Genomic DNA, 17,104 nt, shown 5'->3' with positions numbered 1-17,104 from the left:
ATGCACACAGGCTGTCTCTTGATAACTTTCCTTCCTTTCAAGGTGGTCAGTCAAATAAGAAAATCTCCTCAGAGATCACCACTAGAAAGTACCTCGATAGCATATTTGATATCCAAGAAAGGAAATGAATTCGATTCACAGTATAGCTTTGGAGTAAATGGTTCGGCCAAGGCTACGAATTTACACGAACTCAACAAAGTAGAAGTAAGTGCTTTTGGTTCGGTTGAGCTGAATGTTTAACACATTTTGCTTCAAACTTGTGAGGCAAGAATCAGATATGGATCAGACAAAAAGAATGTGAAGGCTATTACAGGTCCACAACACGAGGAATACCCAAAGAGAGAACTATATTTGACATTTCTCTTCAAAAAAGCTTTACACAAGATAACATATTCTAATAATAACCCTACATTTACCAATGCATTTAACTCATTGGGGAATGCCTACAAAAATTCAAGCACATTGACATACAGCCTCGCGCACCACTAAAAAATGACTATACTGTTACACGTTCTTATTACAACTATAGTTCTTGGTCACTTTCATGACGATCCGAGACGGTCCCTTCAGACGATATTTCTTCCCCTTCCCCATCAGTTCTTTTGCTTCGTGAGGGGTCTGATTGTGTCTTACTCGAGTCGTTGCTTCCAGGGGAATCTGCTTTACCTTGATGGTACGCATCTAATGAACTGAACGACAACCTCTGTTTTTTCCTTTTTCCTGACGAACCTTTAGAACCCAATAAATCATCATCTGGGTCATGGGAAGTTGATGGTGTGAGCTGCTTTTCAAGGATACTTGAGTTCAACTTCCCTGATACAGATGCCATATGTGAACCCGGAGTGACGCAAGAAGCAACTAACTGAAGAACCTCTGGCGATGGGGATAAGCTCATGCTTGTTTTCTTCTGCTGGTTCGTGTGCAGAGATGAGGATGATGGATTCATGTTCAAGTTCAGAGCAGGCATGCTGCGGTCAGATTCCGGACCTGGAAGCCTTGAAGTTCCTGCCACTTCCTGTGGCTGTGGATGCATGGCATGCGGCGAGACCAATGAGATGGAGCAAGAAACAGTAGCATCTCCATGGGCAGGGCTCTCTTCAAGCTCCTCCTGCTGGCTGCTGCTTCCTACAACGTCAGCTGGAGAGTGTCTCAAAATAACCGATTTCCGTTTTCTTTTCTTCTTTAGAGCCCGTCTTGGATCTTTGGGTAAAGAGGGAGGTGGACCTGGGTTTACAAATGGGGGAATGCTAATAAACTTGTCTTCCCCATATAGCAAGCGAACTGATTGTGCAACCGCTGACACAGTGGGAGGCAGGTTAGGGTCTTGAGGCTTTGAAGAAACATTTACAGCTTCCCTGAGCCAATGAGGTAGTTTGTCCTTTGAAGAATTGCTATCCGTTACTTCTTCTTTGGAATTTGCTACACTGAGCCCCTTGCTGGGATGATCAGGCAGAAGTCCTGAACCATTTTCCAAGTTGCTAGGTGATTCATGAAATAGTTTCAAAGACCTATCCAAAAGATTAGGCAACTTCCCGTAGCTATCGAGAGCAGCTTCGTTATTCTCCTTTGCCTGTGTATCAAAGCTACGGGAGCCGTTTAAACCCAAGGAACCTAAGTGATTCGTTCCCAAGGGATTGAACACAAAAGGGTTTTCAACAGGCATGGTTGAATTAGTCCCTGATCGATCAGAAGCTCCGGCTGAAGATTCTCCCGGAAAATATGTGTGATGGTTCCAGGTTGGTATGTTTGCAAATTGCTCACTTTGTAGACCATGTTGATCTGATGGTTCAAATCGAGGAAGGTTAGGAACAAGATCACCAAGACCCAGTTTAATATCTGTTAGATGGGTATGAAACTTTGGTCCTGTAACTAGTCTACTTCCATGCAGAGCCCGCGTCATCATCCCATCAGGGAGACTTGGAAACGGAGGAGATTTCTGTAATTTACTGTGCTTAGCTGATTTTGGCACCTGAGAAGCTGACCCATCTAAAATCTTTAGTTGCTCCTCCTCCCACCTGGATGACAAATCTTCTGAAGTTTTGTACCTCGAGAATTTCAGTCTAGGATCTTTAAGCATGGCGTCCCAGTTTCCCTTTCCATGCCTACGAACACCAATCCAGAGAAAATCAAGTTCATCTTCTGACCAACCATCTGCTTTTGGTTTTCTTCTGAAGTAGCTGCCTGATGCCGATCCAGTCCTTATCATTATGTTTTCGAGCACTTTCCTATGATTCTCAGGAAATGCAGAGAATGCAGGAAGCATTCGTCCCATACCCAACGAGGGAGTTTCCTCATCTTGTTGATTGCCCCTAATAACATCTAGAGGAGGAAGCTTTAAATTAGGCAGCAAAGGTATGGTTGGAAGACAACCATTAACAGCTTCAACTCTGCTATCCAGGGACAAATTTGATAAGAAGTCAAGCCGTGCACTTGGCATGTTCTTAGATGGAATTGGATATCTGGGCAGCATTTTCTCATCAAACGGAAAATTGGGTGGTGTCATCCTTTCCTGTAAACCAGAAATAGACTTATTGAATAACAGGAAATTCTGAAGTAAAAGTTAACAGAGAAAGGCATCCATCTTAATAGGAAATTTACCTGAGCAAATAAAAGATGGCTGTGCACGCGTTCGGCTGATGCAGCTGCCAATTCCTTGTCTGGCACAGCCTCAGCACCACCGATATCAGTGCCACTTAAAGTTCCAGAACTGGGAGATAACTTAAATGGAAAATCAGGTCCAGCTCCTGTTCGGCTCTGCTTACCATTTGATCTCGACAAGTTCTTACGTGATGTCTCAAGCTGATTAGCATTGGGGGCACAAAGTCCAAGGACCGGCAACAAGTTGATCGGGACTGAGTTTGCATGACTGGTGCCCGGAAAATGTTGACTTGGTAGACAATTATCAGGAGACGAATAGCCTAATGGACCAACAGCAAGATCTAAATGATTGCTAATTTTATGCCTTGAAATTCTTCCCAGCCTCAAGGTTGAATCGATCCGGGTCTTTGGAGCATCTGCTGAGTGAACAAGTTTGTCATCCTCTAAGTCAAATACTGAAGTCCTGTCTTTATTAGTTTCCAATGATCCTGCTGCTTGATCTGGAGCGGCTGCATTGGTGTGAGGACACTGTGGATAAGGAAGTGACCCATGTAGAGTCACTCCCTCACGGGAGAAGGACTCTTCCAATGCGTTTCTTTTAGCAAGCCGTTCTTTCTGTCTAGCTCGTAGCTTAGTACTGTTCATCAAAATAAAAGGAATATATACAAAGTCAAATTTGTAAGTATTTTTTTTGTAAGAATAAATTAGTACATAAAAGCGTAAAATTCTGCTCGGCCGGGGTTACGTATCTATGAAGTAACGAGCCTGTTTTATTGAATAATCAAAGATTGAAATGGATTACAATAGAGTTCCTATTAAGAGAATAATGTTTCATACTATATTTTCCCTTCACAAGATAAGAACAATGAGACAGGTAAGAATTGTTGAAAATGTTGAACTTACTATTTTTCTTTTAAAGCTCGTCCTGCTGGAGTATATTCCCTCTCTGGCTCTGGTTCCGGTTCTTTTTCTTCTTCACCCCCACTCTGCTTTCAAAAATTAACAATGATGATTAATACACATTATGTAGATGACAAAACAGTGTAAAGCACTCAAAAAGATCATTTTGAGATGTATGGAAGCTTGTTGCAAATCGCTCAACCTCCCTCCGTTTTAACTTATTTGAAAAAAAAAATCAGAAAATTGTTGTATGACTTAATCTCCTTGGAGGAGAGAGTTGAATAGGTTGGTATTTGGAAGTATAATGTTAATACAAATCAGAGGGATGTCTATAAATGGATACTGCACACACTAAAAAGAAGCGGTTAATAGAAACCAGGGATATGGAAGTACCTCACTCAATGTTTCACTAGGATGAGGAGCATATGCTTCCCTGTAAGAAACAGCTTTACGGAGGCGTTTCCCACGCCCAAGAGCTGCTTCCTCCTCACTCTGATACTTCTCCCATCTATATTTCGAACAAGCAACGGTTAACACAACTTATCATCTTCCATCACTATATAACAAATCAAGTGAGCTCATACTAATAACAGGCAAGCAAGTTTTTACCTGATCCGCAAAAGTCTGTCCCATTCATTTTCCTCAGCAACTATCAACCCATTATCCTCTTTCCTTTCTGAATTTTGTGCACAAATATCATCAGTTACGCCAATCGGTGATTCCGCTCCACCTTGTTCTTCTGCTGGTTCATCATTCCAATCGACCGACTAATGGGAATACAAATTGGGAATTTCTAATTAACAACTATAGACTCGGAATTTTTTAAGCCAAAAATAAATATCAATCTATTATGTTCGTGCTACGAATTGCTATAAAATTTAGCTAGTATAAGAAAAATTATAACCTTCACAGTGCCGAGCATGTCGTTCTCTGTATCAGCTTCAGCAGTTTCAGTTGCGTCAGATTGAAGGTTCGAACGGTCTAGCAGTCTCAAAATTGCATTTTCATCCCAAACAATCTTATTCCCACTATCTGTACATTTATCCTTGTAGACGTCCCCAAGGGAACCAGTCCTCTTCTTATGCTTATGCTCCATATCTGTCACCGCCTCCTCCTTGCTATTACTATTTTCAACTGCGTCCTTCCCACTACTGATGGTTGAATCGCTAAATAATTCTTCTGTACCCCATTTCAAAATATCTTCTACTTCCTTTTGGGATCCTGACTTGTTTACAAAAAGCTGATCAAGCATCAATTTCTTCTTAGCAAGCTGCAAAATGCGCTCTTCAACACTAGCACGAACTACAAGTCGGTATACCAAAAGTCTATTCGACTGACCAATTCGATGTGCTCGATTCATAGCTTGGATATCCGCATGCGGATTAAAATCAGAATCATAAATAATAACAGTGTCAGCGGTTGCCAAGTTAATACCAAGGCCACAAGAGCGTGTTGATAATAGAAAAACAAATCGACTCTTATCTTGGTTAAAGCGTGTAATTGCAGCTTGACGATCTCCCACTGAAACAGAGCCATCTACTCTCTCAAATGTCTTAGGCCCAAATTCTATGGTCAAGTAATCTTCGAGGATATCAAGAAGCTTAGTCATCTGGGAAAATAGTAGAACTCTATGACCCTCCTTATGTAAAATTTTGAGCATTGAATGCAACAACGTCAACTTGGCTGAAGCTTTTATCCGCATTTCATGAAGGAACTCTACAGAACCAGATTCAGGTTCGGTGCCTGGTATAAGATATGGGTGATTGCAGACTTTCCGTAATTGCATCACAATATTTAGCATGGACTGTTGTGCAACACCCTTCCCAATATTTCGTAGTAGCTGATAGTTTTTTGTCAGCATCGCACGATAATATTCAGCTTGGATAGATGATAGCTCAACGGGAACCATTCTTTCCGTCTTAGGAGGAATATTTTGCATCGCATCTTTTTTAAGCCTTCGAAGCATATGTGGAGCAACAAGTTTTTTCAGTTCTTCCACCTTTTCGGCAGTTGTAAGGTCATTAAACTTCTCCTCAAATGAAGATAAAGAAGGAAATGAAGCTGGCTGCAAGAAGTTAAGTAAGTTATACATCTCACCGAGGTTGTTTTGCAGAGGTGTACCGGTCAACAGAACACGATGTTGGAAAGAAAACGTATTAAGCAAGCTGAAAAGCTTACTTCCAGAATTCTTCAAACGGTGGCCCTCATCTACCACAAGTACTTCCCAGGGGACCCCACGAAGATAAGAAGAATCAACAAGAACCATTTCATATGTAGTCAAAAGAACATTAAATTTAAAGGATTCGGTTTTCTTATTCGACTGACTCGGATTGCTGGCATGCCATTCGTATTGACGGATAGTTGCTCTTGCCTTCGCACCACCATGGTACTCCACAACATTCAAGTTTGGGGCCCATAAAGCAAATTCAGAAAGCCAATTAGGCATTGTGGAGAGTGGGACCAAAACTAAGCAAGGGAGTCTAGCTTTAAACTCGGAATATAATGATGAAATAAAAGCACAAGCTGATACTGTTTTTCCAAGTCCCATCTCATCAGCAAGGATTACATTTTTTGACTTGTACCAGCATTTCCTCAACCAGTTGAGAGCTTCAAGTTGATGAGGAAACAATGAACCCCCTTGGAGTTCCTTAGGTTGCTCAGTAAGAGTAGCTATCTCAAACTGTGAGTCGCCATATTTCTTAGGTAAAATTTCCTTTGAAGAGTCCTTTTCAATTGTTTGCTGCTCAAAGTCATTGAACAATTGGATCAGATGTTGAGATTCTTTTAGAACAGATTCTTCTAATTTTTCCCAAGTGCATTCATCGTACGGAAGGCCACTCCATTTTATAAATGCTTCAAGACCACCATCTTTGCAAGAACGGAGAGAAATAACTCGCTGGGGCTGCTTCCATCGATCCTCACATATATTAATGACAGCAGTCCCATATTTTGCCTTGTAATTTTCAAGTTTTCTCTTTGCTAAAACTTTCAGATGAGACTCAGAAATCCAGGTGTTATGGATATGAGACCTACCAACCCACTTCACTAGAAATTCATAATGTATGGTCTCAGCATTCCTACAAGCAGTATCAGGTGACAAGGAATCTTCTATTTTATTCTCCACACAGCTCCTGATACCTATTACTGCTTTATCACCTTCTGTTATATTATTGGTTTCAAAAGAAGCAACCGTTTCACACACTTTAAGAACATCATTTCCATTAGAACTTCTCAAGCTAATGCCAACATTCTCCTCTGAGATGTTATTTTCCATTGTTCTACCCTGTTCTTCTAACGTTATAGAAGATTCATCTCGATTTTCACTATTCAACGTTGTCGTACAGCAATCAATATTTCCCTTGCTCGACACATCCAGGGCCTTACCTTTTCTTGATTCTTTGTTCACAGATCTCCTATATACCTGTAACTTATCTACCTTTGTATCGTTTTTCAAGCTTTCTTCCATATCAACACTTGGACCTACATTCTCTTGATCCTTGATAACATTTTCTGTTCCAACATCTAAAACATCATCAAATGCCGATTTATCTCCAATTTCTCTGGCTTCTTCTGGATTTAGAAGGTCGTCAGGATGGTCATTAATCACAATCTCAGGTAAATATGAGGATTCCTTACTATTACCTTGAACACGGCACCCTAAAACTCGATCAACCTGAGATGTTAACCCAGAAAAGGAAAAACAAACAGTGAGAGCATTGTCAGTTTGTTACCTAAGAAACCTAAAAGAGACGAGAAATGTCTGCCATTGAAACATATAGAATTTCACTTTTAGTAGCATTATCATTTACCTGTAACGTCTCACCATCCAGTCCATTTTCACATACCAACATGCCATCGACATGACTTGATACTTTATCAAGCTCGACCAACTTATCTCTGTCTTCAACAGGAGGTTTCTGCATTAAGAAAATGTGATCACTCCCGAATTACAAATCATTTGACAGAAAAACACAATCGGTTCACTTCAGGGGAAAAGAAGTATGGACGTAGGTACAAGAGAGCAGAAAAATGTCAAACTCCAGTAAACTTATAATTCATGCTTTCACATCCCAAGGAGCACAAATGAAACAATGGAAGTATTAAAGGTACCTCATCTTTTCCCTCAAGATCTGAGTTCTTGGTCCCAACCTCTTCCTTCGAAGAGGAAGTAGGTATCTCATGGTCAACATGTTTCTGTTTCCGTACGGATTTACTATTTCCAGGACTAGGAGCTTCTACTTTGCATCCAAGTTTTTTTGAAGTGCTAGTTACACACGTTGCCTTTCCAGTCTTATGCTTCTTTTGACCAACATCTTTATTAAACTTCTTTTTCCTTTTCCTAGTCTCCTTCCCCGCAGCAGTAACTGCAAGAACAAGGTTCTTACTCGGAGATGCATCCTCACAAGAAATTCCAATCTTGTTCTCAAGAATATCAAGATTTTTATCAGGAACTTCATCACATGGTTCTAATTTTTCAGCTTTTGAGTGAGGTGAAATCTCCGTAACAGCAGGAACCGACTTTTCTTCCGTTTGAGAATCTGATTGGGATGCATTGCATACCTTTTCATCATCAATATTGGCAGGAGAAGAAACACTCGCAACAGTATTACCATCTGATGGATGAATTGGCTTGGCATTACAAGACAAGTCCATACTGGAGGTGGCTGATTTCCTAGCTAAAGTCTTCACTTTATGAGCTAAGATTGATTTTCTCTTGCTGGAGGATCTCTTCTTGGCAAGAATGGAGCTTCCAAATATCCGGGACACTTTCTCAGTGACAGAAGACTTGATTCCATTTTTGCATTTTGTACTAACAACTTTTGTTCTTGCTCGCTTAGATATGGTGTCCAAACAGCTTGTGGCATCTAATGGTAAATCATTCTTCTGATTGCAGCTTGGACAATGCCACTTACCCATGGGGATACGCTTCAATAAATATCAGATTCATGCAAAAGTTAGACCAGAGCATTGCAAATCTTTACAATGTAAATAGACAATCTTGGAAAAACAGTTTATTTTAAATGTAAAGCCCGCAGGAGAAAGACTAAATGTCTGTACCAATAGCAAATTAAAGATTGAATCAACAAACCTTAAGGGGTGGATTAAGACACTGAAGATGGTAGGTCCTTGGACAGCTGTCACAGCATAACAAGTTCCCACCAAGATCACAGACCACGCATTCAAAGAAATACTGGATCAACAAATAATAAGCATATTCAACTTGGAGAGGCAAGTGCATATCTATTGCCTAATATTAGCATTTAACCATAAAATATAAGGAACAAAGTTGAATGGCATAAAATAATTCACAATCAAGAGAACTTTTTCATTAAAGAGGAAAGTTGGAGACAGTATACTCAAGGTCCATACTCCCAGTAATCATCATTTAATCATCGTTTAAAGATAACCATTTATCCCGCATGCTAGAACATTACCTTATATTAAAAGACTTGTAGCAAAAAACTAATCAGAGCTATTCTAATTAGACAGAAAAAAGAACTCATTACTCACCCCATCATTTCCTTTCTTCTTGGATGAAAACTGATCACAACGTACCTCACTTTTCACCTTCCCTTTAGCCAAAGAAATACTTCTAGGGGATTCTATTGCAAGTGACCTGTCATCCCTTTTGTTGTGAAGATCAGTAGCAGAAGGAAGCTTTCTCCTTTTGCGTTTCATGACCCAGTTTCTACTAATAACTTTACTACTCGATGATTCATCCTCATTCATCCCTTAACCCTGCGTCTTGAAAAAAATACAGGTACCACATCGTGAGTTGACATAAAGGTCAACCAGGGCAGAGCATCTAGAAAGTGCAGTCGCTTTAAATTTGATGTTCGACAGAGCATCTAGAAAACATAGTCTCTTACACTTCAAAAATATATTTTTTCTCATATAAAAATAAAAGCTTTCGTTGAAGAAACAAGAAACAATTTTGGGCAGGATACGAATGCACCTTCCATATCCACCTATACCAAAGCCATTTTTTAAACAATAGCAATATTATCCATTATAAGTTACACGTACTATCATAATATCACTTTCTTTTATGAAAAAGCGGAACATGTGACCAAGTATTACTTCCTTTTTGCATTTATTTTTAAGGCACTCTTTCATTTTAATACAAACAAACGGATGTACTTGCATCATTTTAATTCGTTAACTTAAGCGAATCCATACTTCCCCTAATCAGTCGAATTAAAAAACGCCCTAATTCATAACCAAAAAAAAAATAAAAAAAAAGTATGACAGTTTTAAAAAATCATTCATAAATACCAATTTTAAATCCACATTTATCCTTAAAAACCAACAGCTAAATTTTGATCCACTCTATGACCCCTCGTTCCTTCATCTTGCAAGAAATTCCCAATTTTCTTCCAGTCCCTTCCAATCCCTTGAGCTACCTTAAAAAGGTAAAGCAAAGCAAAACCTAACAGACAAGAGTTAGCCGACCTCCCATAAAAGGGCATCTTTTGCTCTCATCATCAGGCCTATTATACCACAGCCATCAGCAAAAATTTCACACAACTAGTATGACAATTGATTCTTTTTTGAATTACGTGAGTCCCGAAGCTAGCTTCCACGTAACTCAATTAATCCCGCGGGAAAAATGCATGATCCTTCTTAGCTAAGAAGAAAATCGTAGGATTTTATCTTAGATATATGGCCAGCATAGGAATTAAACTTATTTCCCTAAAGTTCCTCTACCCTTCTCACGTGCTCCAACAACTAAGCCGATTTATGGTAATGTAGTAAGATCGGGGATTGAGTCTTGAAAACAAAGGACAGCCATCAATCCCACACTTTCCATCTACCAACAAACTTTTGACCATGATATACCCCAAAAGATCCAAAACGAATAAACCAAGTTATTTAAACAAGCCATGAGAAGAGAAACTTCTCCTCTCAAAGCAGACAAGCATACTTTTATCCAGCAATCCACTATTACTTTGAACTTAACACTAGTCAAATCATCGACAGAGCTCAACCTCTATGAACTCAAATGGAACTGAAGTTATTACAAGAAATTTACTCCAAGAGTTTTATGCTTGGAAAGAGGCCTCAAGATACTAGTTCAACCCAGAATTAATACGCTGCGATTTAGAGTTCCCTGAACAGAAGTATGTGTGTGTACTGGGAACAAAAACGTAAAGCAGGTGCCATTCCCATTAGCATGCTAACACGGTTGATGATCATGACTAGGCTAGCTAAGCAGAAAATTAAATCTTTTGTTTTAGCAATATGCAGAGTAACAAAATGGAGCATGGGGAACAAATCAACACATACATTGTAACATTAGCAATATGCAGATTAGCCAGAAGACAAGCAACTATTGCATTGACACAGGTTACTGTCAAGAAGAGCAAACCAGAAGCCCAGAATATGAGAAGCACCCAATGCTGCAAATGCAGAGTATCCACAATGACAAAACTGAAAAGATGATAAAAGTTGAGCAACCTGGGCATGCACTAAAATGAACATGCTTAACCCCAAACCCCCATTGAGTAACCAATTATCATGCAATAGTGAAGAACCCAATTACCAAACCCTTCAAAAATATGAAGTTGGAACAACAATCAAAAGTTAAAGAACAAAACATTAGCGGAATCAAGGAGTCCATGTATACAAAGTGGGAGGAAAGGGTAGATGGGGTAAGCTGAAATTGCAGGATTTGAGAAAGAGCGAAGCATATTGGGCAATAATAGATGAGTAAATTAAGGAAAAAAGAGAGTAAGGCAGAAAAATTAAGAAGGGTAGAAGGCATACCTGTGGATCAAAAGAGAAAACAGAGCATGATAGTATGTGATTGAGGGGGGGAGGAGAGTAAAGGGGCAAAAGAAGGTTGGAGAGTTAGGGCTCGAAGAGTTGGGGATGAGAGAGAGGGAGAGAGAAGAATGAAAGAGACAGATGTGGGAGACAAATGAATAAATAGAGAGAGAGAGAGAGAAGCACATACACACACACACAAATACGGAATCGCCGGGGTCATAGGACGGGGTTACACTCTGACATGGCAGAAGAGAGAGAGATTGACATTGTGGATTGTATACGTTGGTGTTGGGTTTTGGGTTGTTGTTGCTGTTGATGTTGTTGCTGTTGAAGCCTCCCAGGAATCCCAATCCACTGGATTCTCGCCACGTGTCATCTATACAGCCTTAACGCACTTGCCTTCAGCCACCACTTTGCCCACTTTCCTTTTTCCTTTTTCCTCCTCGCCATTCCCTCTCTCTCTCTCTCTCTCTCTCTCTCTCTCTCTCGCTTCCTCGAACCACACAGAGAAGAAACCCAAACCAGAGACGAACTTCTCTTCTCTTCTTTTATTCTCTCTTCTCTTCTCTTCTTTTAATCTCTCTTCTCTTCTCTTCTGCCTCATCCTCCTCATTCACCAAATCGATCGCCGCTCTTCAATAACAGATCGTCTTCTGTTCATGATTTTAACAATTCAGTTTCAAGCAGAGGCGGCCGCCATTAAAGCATTTCGCAGGAGGATCCCGTTTGCATGGCGGCAGAAGGGCGCGTAAGTTGGGGGAATTTGTATATTACTTAATGATGAGCCTGGAAATTAATGAAATTGCCTTTAATTTTGATCTCTGCCCATGCATCAACACGGAACACACATCCCGCCTACACTTACTTGCCTTCTTCCTCTTATTGCCCAAAATATAAATTATTTAGCCACAATCTGGATTGCTATCAATACCTTTTATCGACCTCCAAATATCTTGCTTTACATATCAAATGTGGCAACGCCTTCCCTTTAAAACTTTCAAAACATTTTTTCTAATAACGCCCCAAATTACGTCGGACCAACCCATATGTGATCAAATCAACAAAGCGTTTCATAATAAATTATAACCTATCACTTTATCAAAATAATAGATACACACATTTTATTTTAAAATTTTATGAGGTTAAATGTAAATTTAAAGGAAGATACATAGATTCTCCCTTCCATAATTGTTGAATTAAATAAACCATAAATTCACATTTTTAACCAATCCCATTCATATATATTATACTTTTTACAATAATTATTACGTTAATTACAAAAACATTTACATTTATATATATATATATATATATTTATGCACACCTTTTCAAGAAACTGTCTTTTTTTTTCCCTCTCTAAAAAACCCTTAGGTTGTGTCAACAATTATATTATATTGTTTCCATGCTTGAATTTCCTTCCAGAAAAATGAAAAAAAGAATATCCTTGGTTGGGATGTAAATTGTGAAACAACCTACCTCTGAGTCTCTGACCATAAAATGCATCTTACTTTTAGTCATAATATCACTTAGGTTCCATTTCGAGATGTTTCAACTTCTTAAAAAAAAAAAATCAGTTGTAATAGTATGTGAAAGTGGGAGAAGTCGAACTTTTAACCTCTCGATTGCATTATGTTCAAGTAGGTAACTTTTTTACCTGAAAAGTCTTCCTAGCTTCTAAATAAGCATATATTGAACCTATTCACAAGTATACGTAATAATCATACCATAAGTATAAGTATAGATGTGAGTGTTTGGAAATAGTTGGGTATTTGCCATTTCAACAAATTATTGCGAATGCATGACGTTTCCATCAATTTCACAAAGCTTACAAGTCTTTCCCTGGCCCCCATTTCTTCAATCTCACCACCACATCAAAAGCCCATTCCAACTACTTCCAACTACTTAGAACCTACAATAAAAACATTTAACAAGTTATAATTGGTAGAAATTAACATAATATTACACAAAGGACACCTATGTTTTAACTTGTACAAATACAACACTCAGATTATTGAACTACATTCAATAAAAGTAAATAGAATTATATTATACTCAACAAAATATTAAATCATATACAGTCAAATACCACAAACAATTTGATTTGGTAGTTGTAATACACAAACCATTTGTTAAGCAAATACTTAAGTCCTCTTACCTATGTTTTGTTATCCTCTTCCTTACAGTGTTTCTAAAAATCAAATCAAGTTTTGAAAACTAAAAGAAAATAGTTTTTAAAAACTTAAATTTGTTTTTAAAATTTGATTAAGAGTTCAAGTTCTTTTTCAACATAGATTGAAAATCACATCCGAAAAATTGGAAGGAAATGAATATAAATTTTATAAACTAGTATCTATTTAAATAATTATGAAGGCCGAGTGATTGATATTTTTCCAAGTTGGACCACTTCTAAAGTTTTTGGATGAATTAAGGGAAAGGGGGCATTGAGTGGCGACAGTACCTGAACTGATGGCTGAGAGCACTGTTTTATGTTCATATTGGTATTTCTTGCACCAATGCATTAGCCCTGTGCACGTACACCACAGTATTACTAATACCTGCAAAAGCCTCACAGAAGTAGATTAATTAAAATGCATCAACACTTTGTTCTGTGGCTTTCCTGAGCTGCGAGGAGACTTGAGTTGACATGTGGAAGAAAGAGACTGCCAACATATAGTACACTACATCTCTTAACCTGTTTGAAATGATTTTTAAAACCTTTAAAAATATTTAGAACGTCAACTTAATTTTGACCACAATTGAAAGTACAATCTAACCTAAAAAGTGCATTATGAATACAACTTAAGTCGATTGGGCCCGAGTCTAACAACGTCAGGTTGGTTCATCAACTCTTGCCATTAGCTTGACTTCAATCAACCCGAACCCAATTCAAATTATTAGGTTAGGTACAACTCCTCTCTAGGCCTAATTCAACTCATTTAAATTTGCCTCTCTGTGACTACGAGCATATATAATATACTCTTGCATCAGAAAGATGGAGGATTATGGAGATATGTAACTGATAGCAATGGCAAGAGTGAGCTCTGTTGACCACCTGTTATCATGAAAAATACAGAGCAAAAATAAAATTAAATAAAAATTAAATAGCAGTGTGGGGTAGCAAATCTAACAAATATAGACCTGGTATTTAGGTTGTCAGAAAATCAAACCACAGGGCTGCTCCGAGGTGGAACATACTAAGAAGTCCAAAACTTATCATTCATGAATCTAACTTCAGATTCCTTTGTACAACTGATATTTAATTGCGAGAAATGATGCATCTGAAAGTATTTTGGAGTATAACATAGAAGATCCGGATATTTTTAGCCAAAACTAAAGGATGGTATGACAGAAAATGCATTACATAGTTCTCAGCTTCTCACAAATAGCCAAAATATTTACCTAGAAGAGACAACTCAACGTATTGTCTAAGAAAACTATATCCTTCCGTGGCAATTCCAAAACACTAGAAAATTTTAATAATTCCATCACAAAAACATGAACTGATGTGAAAGCGACTAGTTGTATTGTCTTTGCTTGATTTATAAAAGATCGATGTTTTTCTTGTCATTAAATCTACCAAAAGTTATGTTGAAACTGGAAATCAAATATGCAGTAGGTCGGTTTATTCTTTTCTCATAAAATAATTCCAATAAAAGTCGCAATTACTATTCCGTTGCCCTCATATTACGACGAAAATGGCCCCCCATACAGCCATCATCTGTATGTGGCACAAAACTAGAAATTCTAGCCAATAAAAAGTACCTCAAGAGTATCAGTAAATACAGATGATGCGGCAACCTAAAAGACTAGAAGAACTCTAACCCAGTAATATATCCATAATACTAAGACTATTGTTTTATACGTGCCAATTAAGTTGCATATTGCCAAAAAAAATTCAAACACGTTACAGAACTAAAACAAAAGAGAATCAGTATACTGTTTACGTAAGACTAGAACTATGACTTGAAACATGAATTTCAGGTCCAGATAAGAATATGGAACAATGGAAGTAAGGCAATCTATATGTCATAATTGTACCTCCGTTCACCGCCACTTTGACCCAGTATGCGCCTCAGGAAGATGATGGAAAAGTCGCAGATTACGGAAGCTGGCAGGTTAGATTTGTGAATAAAAAACAATAAACTAAGACAAAGAATAAATGAACCTATCTCAACCCTCATGTTAATGGTACTGAGAATTCATCTGAACTTCACATTTACTCCAGAGAACCATTTTGCACGTCACCAGCTTGACCAGTTGAAAATGACAGATGAAGGTCCATCAGGCCTAGAAAATTTGTCTGAAAAAAAAGCCCCCATCAGACAGTTGTTCTGAAAAGGATGGCTGGGCTCTCAAAGTCGAAGGAAATAAATTTAGAAAATATTAATAAATACAACCAATTGACTGACTCTCTATCCCCACCAAAACATTAACAACTTCATCGATAATCAAGAATATGAATTATAAATACTCGGGCAAGAAGGGGATTTAACTTGAAACTAATAAATTTTGATAACCACTTCAGTTTCTAATTTCTACATGAGCTGCAATATACTATTCCGATTCACAAAAGACAATACTATAGTGACGTACAGTTAACTGTCATCCCTATGCAATATGTGGCCCAGCCAAATGCACGTGCACATTAAGTACCTGAACTTGCACATGTGACATTTCGTAGGTTCATATATTGAAGTGGAGTTCCCTCAACATTAGTGTAACCGAATCCAACCATCTTTTTTTAGGTGTCAAATGGCGTAACTCCTCCATATTTGAGCTTACGAGAACGAGGTATGGCTGTACATCTTTGTGTATTCATTACCTTTTTTTTTCTAGGATTCTATGAACTGGTCTGTCCTTCAATTCCATTGTATGCCATATCCCTAGAAGTTTAGAAGGATAGATACAAATAGAACTTAAATCAGTAACTCTTCTCTAAATTTTTAGAAGTCCCTAAAGTTGACCAAAAAAGACAGAGTTCAAAGTGGCTTCAACAGAAACATAAAACAAGAATGAGTTTTCAAAATCTAGCGACAGAAACATAAATCAAGAGGCCCCACCTAAACGCGTGCGTTTGTGGGATTTTTAAAACACATACTACCTCTAAAGCCATGATCTGTTCCCACACACTTGCATATGATTACAAAAATTTAAGTACACATCCCAGATTAAAGCAAGTCATACCAAAGTTTTGGCCAACGTACGTTCTCAAATTTCGACCATTGTTACTAAATCATTGAAACCATTCTCACCTTCTCACAAGCCAGATGAATGGGTGACAAGTAGCCTTCAGATCAGACACTTTAGTCAATCTCATGGAAACATTTACTTTAACCGATTACATCTGCAAGTCACCAACACATAATAGTTCTGCATCACCATCCTGCGCTACACTACTCTCGTGACTCTCCATTTCTTAATGTTGCTTAACCTGTGAAATAGTAATAGTATCGATGTGCTGAAGCAAGAGATGTTCATCCGCAAATGAAGAACTGAAAGAAAAGGGACGCGAAGGTTATTGCAGACACCCTCTATGCAATAGGAGATTCTAGATATAAAGCAGCTAAAATTAAACTAACCTCTCAAGTAGTTAAAATTTACTGAAGTCTCATTAAAACATCCATGAGATAAAATGCACGAATGCGTCTAATGGCTTTAAGAACATCTGGAATTCAAAGAACTAGTGCAGGGGAAATTATAAAGAGAATAGTATTACTTACAGGTTACCGCGGCCCAAGAGAGAGTTCCAATATCCAGGAGGGTGTCGTCCCTGATCTCCACGAATAATAAAGAAAGGTCTAATCATTCTTCAGTAAAAAAAAAAAAAAAAAAACAA

General features: G+C 38.3%; 1 protein-coding gene and 1 long non-coding RNA gene across 13 annotated transcripts in view; both read right to left on the bottom strand.

The window, feature by feature from the left end:
* Nucleotides 1–260: 260 nt before the first annotated feature.
* LOC111433044 (protein CHROMATIN REMODELING 4-like) lies at nt 261–12,035 on the bottom strand. 6 transcript variants are annotated; one of them, XM_023069941.1, is made up of 12 exons: nt 11,266–12,035; nt 10,786–10,929; nt 9,010–9,243; nt 8,588–8,689; nt 7,609–8,424; nt 7,308–7,415; nt 4,403–7,171; nt 4,108–4,265; nt 3,892–4,006; nt 3,502–3,584; nt 2,599–3,235; nt 261–2,509 (listed from the first exon to the last, which is right to left on the bottom strand). In XM_023069941.1, exons 3-12 carry the CDS (start codon nt 9,226–9,228, stop codon nt 524–526), a joined length of 6,993 nt encoding a protein of 2,330 aa, XP_022925709.1. In that variant the 5' UTR covers nt 9,229–9,243; nt 10,786–10,929; nt 11,266–12,035; the 3' UTR covers nt 261–523. The 6 variants fall into 6 exon arrangements, with proteins under 6 accessions (XP_022925709.1, XP_022925708.1, XP_022925710.1 ...); XM_023069940.1 differs by having other exon boundaries at nt 10,786–10,898; XM_023069942.1 differs by having other exon boundaries at nt 9,010–9,237; nt 10,786–10,898.
* Nucleotides 12,036–12,979: 944 nt separating this feature from the next.
* LOC111432954 overlaps nt 12,980–17,104 on the bottom strand; it is a 5,318-nt gene continuing 1,193 nt past the window's right edge. For 2 of the 7 annotated variants that reach the window (XR_002708693.1, XR_002708692.1), the window contains 4 exons: nt 16,989–17,038; nt 16,521–16,760; nt 13,727–15,568; nt 12,980–13,177 (listed from right to left, as the gene is read on the bottom strand). This is a non-coding gene — a long non-coding RNA (uncharacterized LOC111432954). Of the gene's footprint in view, nt 13,178–13,726; nt 15,569–15,921; nt 16,152–16,520; nt 16,761–16,988; nt 17,081–17,104 lie in introns of those variants that run through there. The other 5 variants (XR_002708694.1, XR_002708697.1, XR_002708695.1 and 2 more) reach the window with 5 other exon arrangements.

Source organism: Cucurbita moschata, unplaced genomic scaffold (assembly GCF_002738365.1).
Source record: "Cucurbita moschata cultivar Rifu unplaced genomic scaffold, Cmos_1.0 Cmo_Scf00041, whole genome shotgun sequence".
NCBI lineage: Eukaryota > Viridiplantae > Streptophyta > Magnoliopsida > Cucurbitales > Cucurbitaceae > Cucurbita > Cucurbita moschata.
Note: the sequence above shows the minus strand (reverse complement) of the source record. Positions and strands in the feature narration are given on the sequence as shown.